This window comes from Xiphias gladius, chromosome 22 (assembly GCF_016859285.1).
Source record: "Xiphias gladius isolate SHS-SW01 ecotype Sanya breed wild chromosome 22, ASM1685928v1, whole genome shotgun sequence".
NCBI lineage: Eukaryota > Metazoa > Chordata > Actinopteri > Istiophoriformes > Xiphiidae > Xiphias > Xiphias gladius.
The window spans coordinates 26,722,593-26,738,636 of NC_053421.1; the positions used below are offsets into that span (position 1 = coordinate 26,722,593).

General features: G+C 41.1%; 1 protein-coding gene across 4 annotated transcripts in view; it reads right to left on the reverse strand.

Moving 5' to 3' along the window:
• Positions 1–16,044, reverse strand: part of sema6e (sema domain, transmembrane domain (TM), and cytoplasmic domain, (semaphorin) 6E) — a 154,727-nt gene that overhangs the window by 40,132 nt on the left and 98,551 nt on the right. For all 4 annotated transcript variants that reach the window (XM_040118198.1, XM_040118197.1, XM_040118195.1 and 1 more), the window contains 10 exons: positions 14,296–14,352; positions 13,893–13,994; positions 8,695–8,785; positions 7,165–7,287; positions 6,507–6,595; positions 6,073–6,290; positions 4,958–5,089; positions 4,530–4,685; positions 1,654–1,830; positions 1,081–1,218 (listed from right to left, as the gene is read on the reverse strand). In XM_040118198.1, the coding sequence (XP_039974132.1) occupies positions 1,081–1,218; positions 1,654–1,830; positions 4,530–4,685; positions 4,958–5,089; positions 6,073–6,290; positions 6,507–6,595; positions 7,165–7,287; positions 8,695–8,785; positions 13,893–13,994; positions 14,296–14,352 (1,283 nt within the window). The remainder of the gene's footprint in view (positions 1–1,080; positions 1,219–1,653; positions 1,831–4,529; positions 4,686–4,957; positions 5,090–6,072; positions 6,291–6,506; positions 6,596–7,164; positions 7,288–8,694; positions 8,786–13,892; positions 13,995–14,295; positions 14,353–16,044) is intronic.

Genomic DNA, 16,044 nt, shown 5'->3' on the forward strand with positions numbered 1-16,044 from the left:
CTTAGTTTATTTCTTACTCTCACTTACCTGCCAACACCACAAATAACCTCAGACTACTTTTTGGGGAAAATGGGCGCAACCAACTCCATGAACCAGACAGATAATAGCTTAACATCTGCTATTTTTTATCTGCTAACAGGCTTTTGTCCAAATGCCTCCAACAGCATCATGAGCGGACAAATTTCTTAAATTGGTAGCTGCAGAGTAGACTGATCCTGCTTTACTTGGGTTACCTGGCAGTGCTAGTGCCACTTTCTTCCTGGTACACAGGGAGGAAACTTTAAATTCACTGCATGCACCACTGAGTGTGGTCTCAAGTCTTCGGGCTGGTTTTGAGACATTCCAACATCTTTAACTTGCTGTGTTTCAGTGATTTTCTTAAAACTATTTTCCTGCCTAGGATCCTTTTTTTTTTTTTCATCTGGACAAACTTTGCTTATTTCATTGTCAGCTCTCCTGCAGGTAAATCTATAGAACTCTTGATTTGCTTTAAATCTGAAAACATAATGTAAACTCTTCGGTGCGAATCATGGTCCTGAGTAGGACTAACTTGGTTTTGATGGGGTTTTGTCCCACTTTCAATTCCATTTTTCACTCAGACTCAACTGGACCTGGTCTTGATAAAACTAAGATGATCTGGATGATTTCCCTCTTAAGGGCCGTATAAATAATTATTTTCATTATCTATAAATCTATCAATCATTCAATCTATAAATTGATGGATAATTGAGAAAAACTCCCCACCGCAAGTTCTTAAAGCCCAATTTGATGTGTCCACATCGCTTGTTGCGTCAAAACAACAGTCCGAACCCTAGAAAACTTCAATTTACAGTCACAAAAAAACAGATTAAAGCGGCAAATCCTCACATCTGTGAAACTGGAGACAGTGAGCGCCTGGCAATTATGATTGATGAATGACATAGATGATGGATTGAAAAGTTGTCATCAATTAATTATGTGTTGACTAAAACTTTTAATTTTAGTGTATGTGTACACCCATCGGGAAAAAAGAAGAAGCTATGCAGGGTTCATAACCCCTAACTGTGGCTGTGGGAATGCTCTGTCCTACAGGTGACTCACTTCTTGCAGTTGCTGTAGTCAGAGCAGCGGCTGAGCGGCACACGGATCACGCAGCTGGAGAAGGCCACGAACAACGCATGATGATCCCGATCCAACTCGAGACCCAGCACCCTCCTGTCCTCCCCACGCACGTTGCATCTAGGAACACAGAGAACCATCGGCCGTCATGATCAGACATTTTCGATTAACTCTCATTTTTAAATCGGTGCTGCAGACAGCTGGCGCAGTCTGAAAATTATACAGAAAGCCGACTATGAATCGAACTCCATGAAGATAGACTTTTCAAGCTGTGCAGTCAGAAAACAAAAGACACAGAGAAAAAGCATTCCCTCTAGCTGTACAGGGTGATGCAAAGTGTTACAATAGACCAAAGAGTGGGTGGGCAGGACAGATCAAGGGAGAACACAGAGAGGAGGAGAGAAGCAAAAGAACAGAGAAAGTGAGAGAAAGATACTAAGTAAAGGACAAAGAAAAAACACGACTAAGAATTGAGAGTGAAAACACAGAAGACAGAAAATAGGACAGACAATTAAGGAAAAAGATGAAGAGCTTAAACTAGAAAGAATCTCTAACTTGTTAGGATTGTAGACGTCGATGTCCTCCAGGAGTTGTGTGCTGAAGGATGCGTTGGCTCCCTCGGTGCTGGCCAGGATCTTCAGCACGTGGCCATTGTCTGAGCCCAGAAAAACCACCGTGTAGTTCTTATATGGCCCCGCAGATGTGTCCACCGCTATCTGGGTCAACTTGAATCTGCACAAAAAAGGAAAAAGGACAATTATAAAAAGAAACTATTGTAAGTGTTTATGGAAAAGATGCACCATCGACAGACGCGCTCACTTAAAGAAGTCAATCTCTGGTGAAGATATTCTAAATTGAAGCTGACATTTTTCTATTCAAACTGACATAAATTAAGAGGGAGCTAACAATTCCAAATGTGCTAGTTAGCATCTTAACATTGTTGTTCTGCATTGTCTAAGTCAATTTCCCATGGTAAACAAAACAAACAGTGGGCGAGGACTGAGCTCATTGTATAAAGCATCAGTGTGCAATCAATCACTGCACCTACCAACCCACCATTCCCTTCCAACATCGCCTACATCCTTTAATCCCCTTCATCCTATTAATTCATCTACCCATTTAGCCATCCACCCACAGCCATTCGATCGATCCATACTTCCTGTTGTTTAGCCACTTTCCTCGACACACTGCAGTCTCTTTTTCAGTCACAGTTTTCTATTTTTTGTTTTGCATTTGTGAGGAAGTCCGGTGGGCTGCTCCTTTGTTTGGAGCACCACCCTGCTTCATATTCACCCAGCTCCACGCAGTCACACCTGGGAGCTGCCCAGTATCACCACAGCTGTCTACTGCTGCTGGCTCCACTGGAGCAGTTGAGGATTAAGAGCCATGCTGAAGGGCACCTTGAGTCCAGTAATTGTTGACAGAGGGATTAGCTATACTCATTCACTTTCTCTTCCTGCCTCTCTGGCCCTGGGACTCGAACAAAAAAAACTTCCTATGTAAACACGGTTATATTTTTTGGCATCAATTCTAGATTCTTCTATAAATGACACAGACGGAGGCTCCTGTGCCCTCATTTCTCCCTCAGTCCCTCCCAGATGGTCCCACGGAGGCCGGTTAGTTTACCCACTTGGATTTGACTGGCGCATTCCCGCAATGACTCTGCAGTATTGTGTGATGCACTTCTGGTTAGGTTTCATTTATCTAGACCCTCTCTGGGGAGAGGCGAGGCAGATGTGTTTGGCGCCAGATGTGAGGTGGCACATGTTTCTCCTTTGTGGAGCCTCTGCATTGTCTGGCTGGCTGTCAGCCTGGCTCTGCTTCACGAGGCACGGGAGAGGCTCCTGTAAACTGCGCGCGCGTGTGTGTGTGTGTGAGTGTGAGTGTGTGTGTGTCTAAGGACGATTCTGTGATGTGTACCTGCTGTGTGTGCATCCAAGTCTGAGGTTTCTGCGGTACTGTCTGAGACACCTGTGACACTTAGCACCGATTCAACATTCACCCCATCATCATCATCTGATATCAGTGGATTCTCAACTGTCACAACACACGCACGCACGCACAGACGCCTTCCTTCCTCACTTCCCTCTTAGCTGCAGAGGACAGTCTGCAGGTCGGGTCAGCGCTCGAGGAAACTTTCCTCCGTGTGTGGCTCGTCTTTGACTCAGGCCGGGATAAATGCGGAGTGTTTTAATGAGGAACGAGGTTTTGTGTTCCACCTGAGTTCACTCATCGATACCAATCACAGCCCCGAGTGTGGAAACACTGCCGGTACATAATGTTGTTATAGAAAATAGAAAATAAAACCTGCATACTAACCATTAAAGAAAAGACCCTGCATTTTCTCTGAAAAGGCTGTTTTATAATTTCAGCCAGACTCTGAACAACAACACTGATGTCCTACTAATGGTTATGTTTTTAATCTGATTTAATTAAGTTGTTTTCAGAAGAGTACACTGAGCATTTAAGAACACTTGAACAAAAGCTCTGCATGTATTTTCATGATTTATGATGAATAAGATAGTATACGGTCTACGTCAGCAAAACTCAGCCAAACTGAAGCCAAACACTTTTCTAATTACGAGTTACAATGAGGCATTTAAAGCTGCAAAATGCCACAGTTTTCAAAGGCTTCAGAGATAGATGTGGATATATCTTTGGAGCTGAAACCGTGATTTGATTAATTGTTAAATCGATTGACAGAAATGTAGCAAAATTAATCTTAAACCATTTTGATAATCGATGAATCGTTTGAATAATTTTTTATGGCAAGAACATCAAACATTCTCTTATTGTAGCTTCTCAGGATTTGCTCCTTTTCTCAGCATAAAGTCATTGAAAACTGAATATCTTTTGGTTTTAGACTTTGGGTCAGTCAAAACAAGCCGTCTGACCACATCTTGGGCATTTTTCACTATTTACTGAAGATTTATGGAGTGAATTTATCGATTTTATTCAGCAAAATTATTGAAAATTATTGTTCATTGTAGCCCTACATATTTAAAAAAATACATGAACTGGGTTCAACTGATGATTAATTTCATTATCAGCTAGTCTCTCAATTGTTCTGTGATGAATCAGTCGTCTCCAGTCCATAAAGAGTCAAAGAACTGTTGAAAGAATCCCCATCTCAAGGACCTAGACCTCAGTGTGATATCTTCTTCATTTTATTTGTGTTTCTCCGCCCAACAGACCAAAATCCTAAAGAAATTTAATGATACAAAACTGCTGTACCCACACGCTGGAAATAAAATGAGTACAAGTGAGAAACAATGTACTGAGTTGCTTTGGTTCCTTCTCAGTCCAGCGTTTTGGATCCTATGCACCTGTCAGTAAGACTTTATGCAGTGCAAAACTGTTGGCAGTAACGAAAGAACCAAATCTATCCTGTCATTTATTCATCGTCACTTTCATCAAAAGAAATCCCATACCTGCTGGTGGTGCGGGTGAAGTAGGGCCTGTCATTGACTGATGGGACAGACTCGTCCATGAGTGGGTACGATTTGATGAACGTCAGGGTGTCGTCTGGGAAGGTGGTGGACGACTTGTAGGCAGCCGCCGAGCCCTCACCGGCGCAGCATCCCGGCCTGCACAGCAGCAGAGAAAGAAAACGCATCGGCACTGAATCCACTTTCATGGGCACGGATGTAAAAGCACTGGTAGCTGTTTGTTTCTGGGGATGAGCGGGAGGGAAAAACAGATTCCTAGTAGGACTGCTTGTTTTTGTTTTGTTTTTTTGTTCAAAGATGGCTGTGCAGAACAATAACGAGAGCAGCTGCGAAAACTCCGTTGTCAGAGGCAGAAAAAAAAACATGTTCTTGCAAAGTGACAGTTTGCTATTTAAATATGTGTCTCTTACCTTGGTTTTGGGACTTGCTCCTCCGGAACAGGGGTCCACGCCGACTCACTGTTCCTCTGCTCCTTGAATTTGCCACTGAAGGCCTTCTCTATGTCATCCATGTAGAAAGCGCAGACTGCTGAGCCGGTGATACTGTTGAAGGGGCCAAATAGGAAGATGACATTACAAAGAGCAAGACAACGGTCGGGATTTCAGGACCTTGTCCAAGCCTGACACAAACTCTGTCTTTTTATTAAGGAGTTTAAGACTTTATTTATCTGTTGCTTTGTTCGTTGTCCTGCCTGTATTTGCCTTTAGTTTCACTGTTTGCTTTAAATGCTTTTATTCTTTCTACAGCACTTTCTAACCTTGTTAAGTGAAGTTAAAAACAAAAGACAAAAGAATATATGAATAATTATTATGCTTGTAAAGAAGCTATTTGATAAGTGTTATTGTGAGGGAATGAAGTACACGGTGACCAGGACTTTGTACAGATTAATTTAAAGATAATTATATGACACTGAAAGGCTTTAACTATTTGTGTGTGCAGTTTTTTCTTTCTTAAAAAGAAACTTCACACCTCATTTTAGCAATAAAATGCTCCCTTTGGAAAATCAAGCACAAATACACGCACCGCGCTGACAGTCTACACATAAATTGACAAATTCTCAAAGCCAGAACTTGGTTTCGTCCTACCAACAGTTCAAATATTACGTTTGGACACTGGACAATGATATTAACATTAATATCACAGAAAACCACGAAAACCAACCAATATTCACATTGGAGAAGCTGAGACCAGTAACTTCCAATGAACTCTGGTTTTTATTTTCACAACAAAGATGATAAAACTTCAGATCAGAAAGAATAAAGCACCTTTTTTGTATCTCATGGTTTGATATGTTAATGTGAAGATATGAGTCAACTTTGGAGCCAGGATCGTCGTAGTATCGGACAAAACAGGGTTGGCATTATGCGAAGCTACTTTTTACCAGGAACTTATGACACCGTCCAGAGCTCCGTCACGGAGTATTCTGTAGTAATACATCTCCTGACTCAGCCTCAGCTTTACCCCGAAAACAAAACCCGCTATTGTGACCAGACAGTGAGACTGATCTCTGTCTGGCCCCACTGACCTGTTCGCCTGTGTGGTAAAGACGCCGAGCACCGCCGGCCGGTGGTTGATCTGCAGCACGTTGGTCAGTGACTGCAGGACGTCGAAGTAGAAGAAGGAGTCACCAGGGACAGAGCAGTTCAGTCGGGCTTTGAGGAACGATGTCCAGTAACGTTCCAGCACTCTCGGGGAACCACCGTTGTCGTTCTTACAAACACGTGCGACTCTAGAGAAAACCACCTGAGTGCACAGAAACGGAAACAACTGTAATTCATAAATCATGTCGCTTACCACGACACACTCGGGCAAATCCAACACGGCATACTGCGAACAGCGGTTAAAACTGACTCGTAACTTGTGGTTTGCATCGCAGGTGACGTTCAACTTCATTTCACTCAAAAACAAAAGTATTGATACCACTAACCACGAGCGTCTGGTCTGAAACAAGTCCCTCACCTTGCCAAGAGTGGTGTACTCCACTGCAATCTCGCTGAAGAAAAAGTACACGTAGTTCCCGTACTCAATAGCGTGGAGGAAATGGGGCTCTGTGGGAGACAAGAAGAAAAGATGTGAGACAAACACGCTGGCAGTGATGCCTTATTTCCAACATGACAGCGCATTGTGAGCAGGCGGGGAGTGGAGCTGGTAAGCGCAGAGGCTCGATCTGGAAAATGTGACCAAGATAAATGCATGGAGAGAGTGTTATAAAATGGCAAATTTGAATATTTGGTAAGACGAATAGGGAGAAAAGATTCTTAACCGTTACAAAGATAACATTACTTACATTATTACTAATTAATAATCTTTATATCCTGATTCAGATGCTGGGTTTTAAATCCGTTTGGCAGTTTTTCTTGACATGCAAAAATGTACCCACACCCTCTTGCTTTGTTGTTTCCACAGTCCTCTTTATTTTATTACCATCTACCTGTAGTGCCCATACTGTTTCTGGCATCTGGACTTCCGCGTGAACAGTCAGACCAAACTATGGGGATTTTTAGTCGTTGTCTGATGGTTTCAGTAACTTCAAATGCTGTTCACAGCACATCGCATCTATTCCTGCATAAAGGCATAGAAAAAAAATATGATTCTAACCGACGTGCTGGATGCTCACCTCGCAGCCATTTGGAGTCATACTTGACTGTACGTAGGACGGGGCTACTTTCTCCCAGACTTCTGTAAATGACCGCATCACTTGCCAAGAAGTCAGTCATAGTGGCTGAGTAGAAATCACCACCTGAAAACAGAGAGAGAGAGAAAAAAATTAATTAAGATACATCGTCAGGGATCACAGTTCCAATGAATAACCCACTTTTCTTTAGTGTCTATTTTGGTCACAGGTGACTTTTATTGCCCTTTAAAAAGTGGCAGAGGAGAACAGATGTAGGAGAACGTGTCACTTTTAATAACACCCCGTGTGAACTTTGCATAAATGTCAGTGGAAACCTGGCAGGATTGAGTGTAGGTCTGGCCCTCCCTTCACTCTTCCCTGAACTTGACCCTGTAATGTTCACAAAGTATCGGCTTCCTTCATTGCTATGATTAGTGAAGAAAATCTAAGCACAGATCAGAATCCATCAGGGGGCAAATTCAGATTATACCCTGTGTTTATCCATGCTCAGATCCTGAACTGCAATTATATTCCTGGGTTTTAGGTCATACTGTTTTCCATAGAGATTTGCAACGATGAAGTGGTAGTTAACATGTAGTTTAGTCTATTATTACATTCTGGTTTGATCTTTTATCAGGCATCTCTGAATTGGATGACCACATGTCGCAGTAAAAGCAAGTAATATCACATTAACATGTTTGATTGAGTACAAATCATGTACTTTATATGTACTTAATATCACAGGTAACCATGTAAACAAACAGCAGCAAACCCTGTTTTAGAAAGTTGAGAGATTTTTTGTTCTACCATTCCAGCTATCCATCACTTTCCATTCATTTCTGTATCATTGTGACGTAATGTCAAGCCTTTCAAATCAATCTAAAAATAACGCAACACGGACAAAAACCGATGCAGAATTGCTGTTTCTGCTGATTGATTTTCAAATAGCACAAGGTGGAAAAAGCAAATACAAAAATCTAAAACTGTTTAGCATGCATTTTAAAAAGGTTAGGCAAACAGATGACACATACATGATTTGAGTTGTAATAAATCTTGCAAAAAAAAAAAAACAGTGGTATCGTGTGGTCCTTTAAAAAAAAGGCCCAATGAAGAGGATTTCAAATGACCCTTTACTCATAAACATATTTGATCCACACTTGATTCAGTGGCTACATTTGGGATGGCTGTATTTTTAAATTTGGTTTTGATCTCTCTGCTCAACATTAAAATCCATTCAATCACACAAGGCAGATGAGTCTTATCTGAATTACCCAAAGTAAGGTACAGTAAGGTATAGTGCTTTACCACTGGTGACCTACCAATTTAATAAACACCAAGTTAGTATTCAAAACAATATAACTTTACTTTACTTTCAGGGTAAGCCAGCGAAAAAGTGCAATAAAAATCCTGAAAACTAAATAGTACTTCTACTTTAAGGACACTTGCAAAGGGCTAATTATACAGATCAGCAGCCATGGGAGCTGAACCTGTGACATTTTACTTACAGACACTGGGTTCCTCTGCTTTACCCACCTGCGAAAAGGCCGACATTGGACTGGCGGGACTCGAAGGGACAGCGAGCCTGTCCCACCACCTCCTCCCCTTCCTGCTCCAGTGTGGACATCTAGGTCAGAGAGGACGCGGCGGCAAAGAAATACTTTAAAAAGTCCATATACAGAACTCTAACGCTTGTATTGTTAGAAAAAAAAAAAAAAAAAAGATATAAAAGACAGAGTGACAATTGTAAACATGAAAACAGCATCACTGTTTACACTTGTAAAACCGAGAGATGCACCAACTGCAAAATCAATCAGCCCTTAAACACAAAAGTCTTTTATGCGGCAAGAATTGTGTTTGAATGCAAAGATTACGTTACAAATAATCTGTGTAAATCTGTGATAATGAAAGGCAACATATGCATCATAAAGATTTGTTTTATTTGATGTATTTTATGTGGGTCAGGTCCATAAAAGATGTGAGGGAAGTTTGAAGTCCTGCCGTCACGAGCGGACAGGACAGTTTATCTCTAGCCCGCAGATATTTAGTTGCTATTTTCCAACCTGCTGTTAACAAGGTCGTAAAGCTCAGATATGACAATAAGCAAGACCCAGCGGTGTGTGTGTGTGTGTGTGTGTGTGTGTGTGTGTGTGTGTGTGTGTGTGTGTGTGTGTGCGTACGCGTAGTGGTGGGTGAACACCTGCAGAGCGGATTGGACGCCCTCTGTCGCAACAAGGTGACTGACACTCACACACAACATTCACAGTCCATTAACACATGGCTTGGTTTATGTGATGCTGTGTCGCCTGGTCTGACACAAGCAGTGTGTGTAATAGCTTGTTACATTCACGGTATTTTATTCAATAGATTAGTAATTGATGCATCATGTTTTAAATAGAGTCAAATGTTCAGTTTTTCTACCCACCTCTGTCACAGGGGGCACCAGTCTGTTTTTGAAAATATCAGTATAGCTGAGTTGGAGACGACATTTGTTTTCACTTCCACCTGAGACGAGTGGGTGGTGGGTTAATGGCTGCTCTGTGTACATGTGAAAATACGACGATCCAGTGGATGAGAAAATAAGCCTCACAGTGGAACTTTTCAACGTAAACTCTGCATAAATGTCCCAAGGGATCTGTACAAAAAAACATTTTGGATTCTGTCAGAGGTATGTGCTTATACCCCTGAACATGATGCAATCCAACACAACAGCTCTGCCCTAAATATCACTTCTGTGAAGTGTTCAGCTGTTGTTCAGACCGAGTCTCTAGTTTGTCTTGCTGCTGTAATGAATTCTATTATAAAAGGCACAAGTGCCGCTTTTATTGTATCCAATTCTTGTACGGCATCACATTTGAGCTTCGGTGAGATCCGGTGAAAAGTGGAATTCACAAAAACATGGATAAAATCACGCAGGGTGAAGCTCAGAAAGTGGCAAAGACTAAGTGTTTTTAATGTGTTTTCCAGTTTGGCTTTTCCACAGGAAGCAGACACACGCAGAGAAGCAAGAAAGAAACATGACCCAAAAAAAAAAAAAAAAAAAACGTGACATGTGACAGCAGGAAATTCACTCGTCATAAATGTACATTTCTAGAAGCTGTTGGGGCACGAAATGTTGACATCTATTTTGATTTTCTTGTCAAAGGAGTCATTGTTAATATTTTATGTCTGGCAGTTCCCCTTGAGAAGAACTAATATTTTTTCAGTAGTGAGAGTTCACAAGGGGCTAATTGTATTGTGTAATAAACCAGAGAACTTATTTATTAAGAAAGGACTAAATTATTTCTCCAAATTAAACTCCAGCAATGTGACCTTGAACCCAGGAAACTCATCAAAAGTCATGATACACTGATTTAGGAGACAAATGAGATAAAAAAAAGAAAAAGAAAAAATTAGAAGCATAGAGCCAGAAATAGACATGTTTAAGTGTCTCTAATCAGAAATCAGAAGATTTGTGCTCTTCAAATGAAATTAAATTCTGTTTTAAATCTGATTAGAAAACAGTCAAACAGTATTGACTAGACCTCTCGGCAGCAGCGTGACATGATTTAAAGTGAAACAGCCGTTTGTTAATCACAAAAAAAAAAAAAAAAAGAGCTCAGAAGTCGGGGAGAACTGAGGATTCAACAAAGCTGTGTGGTGACTGCAGGATCGTTACCCCAGTGGGTAGATGAAGACAGATGGATTTGACGCTTCGAGGTTTTGTTGTATCGCAAACGCATGTTGAAGACAGCCTATCTGTTGTCCACAGACTCAGCGGTCCGGTCAGTGAGGCTGCATGTTCATGGCGGGGCATCCATTCGTGTCTTTGACCAGCACACCCACAAACACACAAGCGCCTCTCACTCAATCCCCCGTTGTCCCCTCTGCCCATTTTTCATGGAAGCCCAGACACAGTTTCCTTGATATGACTTACACTTCCTCCCTCCCTCCCCAGCTGTCTGGATAGTCATCTCTTGTACTTTTTTCCCCCAGACTAGGGAAAAAGACGAGGGTGGGGGATAGGGTTTTGCAGACATAAAGAATGTGTGGATGTGTTGTGGTCAAACTGTAAATCAGCCCCTTTTCACCAGAGGGAGTCTGTGGCAGTGACACGACGACGTTTAGATGTAGGCCGGTATGCAGTTATTTAAACATTTCAGATCAACCTTAGCCCTGTGTGTTAACCTTTGGACGTACGGTTGCTGAGTATTGAGACTGTGCAGATCCTCCTATGACACCTGAGACATGATCCTGGAAAGTATTTAGATACTATCGGCCTACAGTGATGCTGTATTTAGTTCATAAGCCCCCAGATTATACTGTGCAATAAATCAATATTATCACATACTGACTTTTGGTTGAAGTGACCATTCACTAAACACCTCCCCTAAAAACGAGGGATAAAGAGGGTTCTCGTGAGAGCCATACTCTGCCTTTAAAGAGCTTCGACTGGTCGTGCCTTTGTGATCGCCTTTGCAAAACCCAAAATACAAGGGCAGTGCGTTTGTCCTCTGCAGTAAGGATGCCTGGCTGACTAGCCTGTTACCTACAGCTGTAACCTAGTTTTACTTCCAAGGCTAGGAGTTTGCACATCAGTAGCCACCTACATTACATTGTGAGGTTGGGGAAAAGCCCATTCCGGACTGAAGCATCCATGGCGTGATAGCTGATGTAACGCTGGCCCCGAATGCCACTAGACTTGAGGGTCATGTCAGCGGCTCTGTCCCGCTCTTATAGGTAGTAGTAGTATTACGTGATACACTTTTAGCTGTGACGGAAGTTTGCGGATCTTTTTTTTTTTTTTAATGTCAGGGACAAAACTCACATGACAGATTCATTAGTCGTCCCTGTTACTGAACGGCAACAATACGGTATAACATACCATCTATGCTGTGGTTTTTTTTTTTTTTCTTCTTCTCCATACAATGTTGCTACCAACAGCGGGAACACCATGCTTTTGTTAATACCTTCTCACACTGTGTAAACCTTCAAATAATTTCTAATTTTGCTGGGCACTAACCCAGAACCCCGGGTTATTGCCCAACTGGTGGACCCTCGGTATGGCTGATACGAGTTAGTTCACAGGTCAGCACAGGAAAAAAAAAAACTGACTGAAATATAAAAAAAAAGTCCTCATGTCACCCCCTTCCCCTTTTGATTTCACGACTGTCCGATTTTCAGTATGTGCTGTAGGCTGTAGGTCTCCCTCGCTCGCCTAATGCCCTGGCTGCCTGCTGCTTGTTTTGTTCACACTTCAATTGAGGGAGGAGCTTACGCTCCTGTGTGTGTTGTTTAAAGTATTAATGTTTTTTTTGACTTTCAGTTTATTTATTATATCATGGAGAGCAGCTGAGAGCCTGATTTCATCTACTGCTTTGCTCCTTGCTCTTGGTCTCTTTTTCCGCCTTGTCTTCCCTCTCTTCAATTTCTTCCTCCCATTCTTCCATCCTCCTCAGCTTTTTGGTTTTTCTTGTTGTGTATATATTGTTTTTATTTATATATCTATTATATATCTTATTTTTATCTGTACACATTCTTGTTTTTTTCTCTGTCTTTGAGAGCCAACACATTACCAGCATTAAGTTATTCCTGCAGTACAGTTAAAACACAAAACAAATATGGCAGCAGCATTCCAGTGAACAGTACAGTTCAGTGCAGTGCTGCTCCTGCTGTTGTATATGTCAGTATATGTATGTAAGTATATGTAAACAAGCTTATATGTATCACATTTGTCATACTTTATATTGTTTTTTTTTTATATCTTTTTTTTTCCTTTTATTTTTTCATTGCAGCATTTTGAGCTTGCAGCTTGCTGTTTGTAAAACACAAACTGAAAACTGAAAAGCCATGTTTTTTTGCTTCTTTTGCAATGCTATGCTGCGTCTGGCAGGTATGATGTATCTTTTGTTATGCAGTGTTATTTGGTTGTATTTATTTGAGTAGTGGATTTGAACATTGAGTTCAAAAATGTTTTATCTCTATTATGGGCTCCTCCAGTTCATCATCATCTAGGTACTCTATACTTATGAAAAGTAAAGGAGACAGCAACAGGAAATTGCAGCACAGTACAAGTGTTTTATTAATAGCTTTTTATTATTAAATTTTTATATTATATGATTTTTATTTATTATTTTTTTTTTATTTATTTTGATATTTATATTTTATTATTATTTATTATTTTTTTATTATATTTATTAATTATTGTATGATATTTATATATATATTTATTGGACAAAGTTTATTGTAACACCCAGCCTAACTCTTAATTAACCAAGTTTTAGGGCATCCTCACCACAAACGCATGTGTATGTGATGTTTATATATTGATAAACCCCCCCAGTTGTATCAGATTCTTCTTTAATATTAACGTCAAATTCCACCATCAATCCCCCCCATTGGGCTAAATATCTTGTGACGCATATTGCCCAGACTGAATGTGTAAAACTGCTGCATTTTGCGGTTTTCACTGATGTATAAAACATCCTTGTGTGTGTGAGCCTCTGCGACCTGTGTTTGTATGTGTTTTTATGACACGATATCCCCGGTAATGTCGCTTTGACATAAAGCCGGTGTGGTGCGAACACGATATGAATTTAGTTTGTAGTTTTTTGTTTCCATTAGCAGCTGAAATAACGGGGCACAACTGAAACAGCACACAAGGTCACGGTCAAACATATCTCATAACAGCTGTAATATGGTCTCTTATCTGTAATTGAGGCCACGAGGCAGCACACAGCAGTACAGTATCTTACCTTATAGTTACGGCAGGTGGGATTGAAGGCATTGGTGCCGCAGGCGAAAAGTGTCTCATCATTGCGTGGCACCAGCACTTTGATGTAATTGTAACATTCGTCCTGTCAGGAGGAAAACAGCTTGATGTTACTGTACATCAGGGAGCAGGCCCATGTGGGCTCCTGGCATGCCAAGGACAGAATCAAAGCAAGACTTGCAGCAGGTAGACAGAACATTTTACTGGTTGACACACACACAACTTTCTCTTTGTTTTACAGTCATTATCGTAATCCCCAGCCTGATTCTTGTGGCAGAGGCAAAGGAAGAGGCGAAGGAAGAGAGAAAAAGGATTGAGAAATAAAACCAAGAGCAAAAAAACAGTGAGAGAGGAAGATGTGTATGTGTCTGGAAGATAATACTTACGCTGTTTTTCCCTCTCACAGTGCACTTCTCCACATCCTTCGTCTTCCAAGTCAGTTTCTGAAAAATGAACAGACAGCCAACTGTCAGCTCTAAGACAAGCTGTTTCTCACCATCCCAGCTTTTGTTGCTCCCAATCGTTCAAGTGCTGTTACGAGACAGCTGTGATGAAAATCTCATTGACTTCAATAAACTGTCGTGGAGAAAAACAAGCAAACGGAGAAAAATCAGGGATGCCTGCGGCGGCATGTAAAGATCAGCAGTGGGCAGCTAGAGATTGTGGTTCCTCAGTATTAAAAATGACTCTGCAAGATTTGTCCGAATATGCGAGAACACATGGGAATCAAAGGGCCGCAGAGGATGTTTCTATCACTTCACTGTCCATATGAAGAATAATAAAATTAGCCCCAATTAAAAGCCCTGACCTCATCCTGCACACACATGCCAACTCACACATCCTATATAAGTACCAGTTGTCAAGTGGGCTGTTGCGGAAAAAGATCCATCAACATGTTAAAAAGCTCTGCAGCTGAAGGTTTAATGCGCTCCCATCCACTGTCGGATAATTTACCGACCTGAATTCTCTCAGAGCTCATGGAAACCACTGAGAATGCTGGAAGTTGTGTATATTCCTGTTTCAGTTCCAAGTCCTTCGCACGATCCTTTTTGTACCGGCTCCTAACAGTATGTGAGCAGACAGGAGCCTGATAACTCACTCAGCCGCACGTCAACCTCTGGAGATTATGGAAGGGTTTTTACAAGAACTAGAAGTGGTATCTGGTCTTGGACATACATCCTGGAGTCCGAGCTTGAGGCCACTCTTCTGATATTTCCTATTTGTTAGGTTTTAATGGCAAATGTGACTTGTAGAGGTCTTGGTCTCAGCCACTTTTGAATGTTGACTCTCCTTTCTCCTGCACAACTAAGCCTGTACACTTTTCTTCAGGTGGTCCACTTTTGTTTTTTGCAAGCACAATAATCATTATAAATATATGAAAGGGAATTATTCACAAACTTTCATGCATATGCACATTTTTAAATACTGTCTTGACAATGAGTCTGTATTTGTGTCAAGACTTGATGTAACCTTTATGTCGGCACATTTTTGATATGAATGCACAAATTATTTAGCAAACTTTGCCTTCTCTGTATGAAAGACTTTCAGATCTTGTTTGTTTTACAATATGTCCCTGCGTCCCCACCAAATGAAAGAGAAAAAGTAAAGTTTTCACCAAAAATTAAACTAATGAATGAATGAATGAATAAATTCAATAAATCATGCATCAGGGATGAGTCCTATATCTTAGATGCTGAAAGGTATTGCACAAAGCTGGAAAGACAAGTAAAAAGTACTTTTAATTAATTTATGATTATTTTTGTAAATGAGCCTCATCTACTCAGAACAAGGTGTCCTCAGCTAGAGACACACAAGAAACCACCCCGTACTATAACACATTTTGAGGCCTTATTTGGGCTAAGAGTCACTCCTCTTGGACCATAAGTCCCTGAAACACAATTTGTACCTCGAGCCCCCTGTTCTCTTGTCCTCATGGCTGGTTTTCCATTTCCTCAGATAGCTTTCATTCCAGCAGTCAAGTCAGAAACTACTTAGAGCTTGTGAATTCAATCTTACTAGCTTGCAAGCAGGAAAACTGGCAGTAGTTTTGATGAAGCGACATGCATCTTAAACGAGGAGGGCTTCTTTCACACGTACTAAACCAACATTGTTTCACTTCCACGTACAGTAAAAGT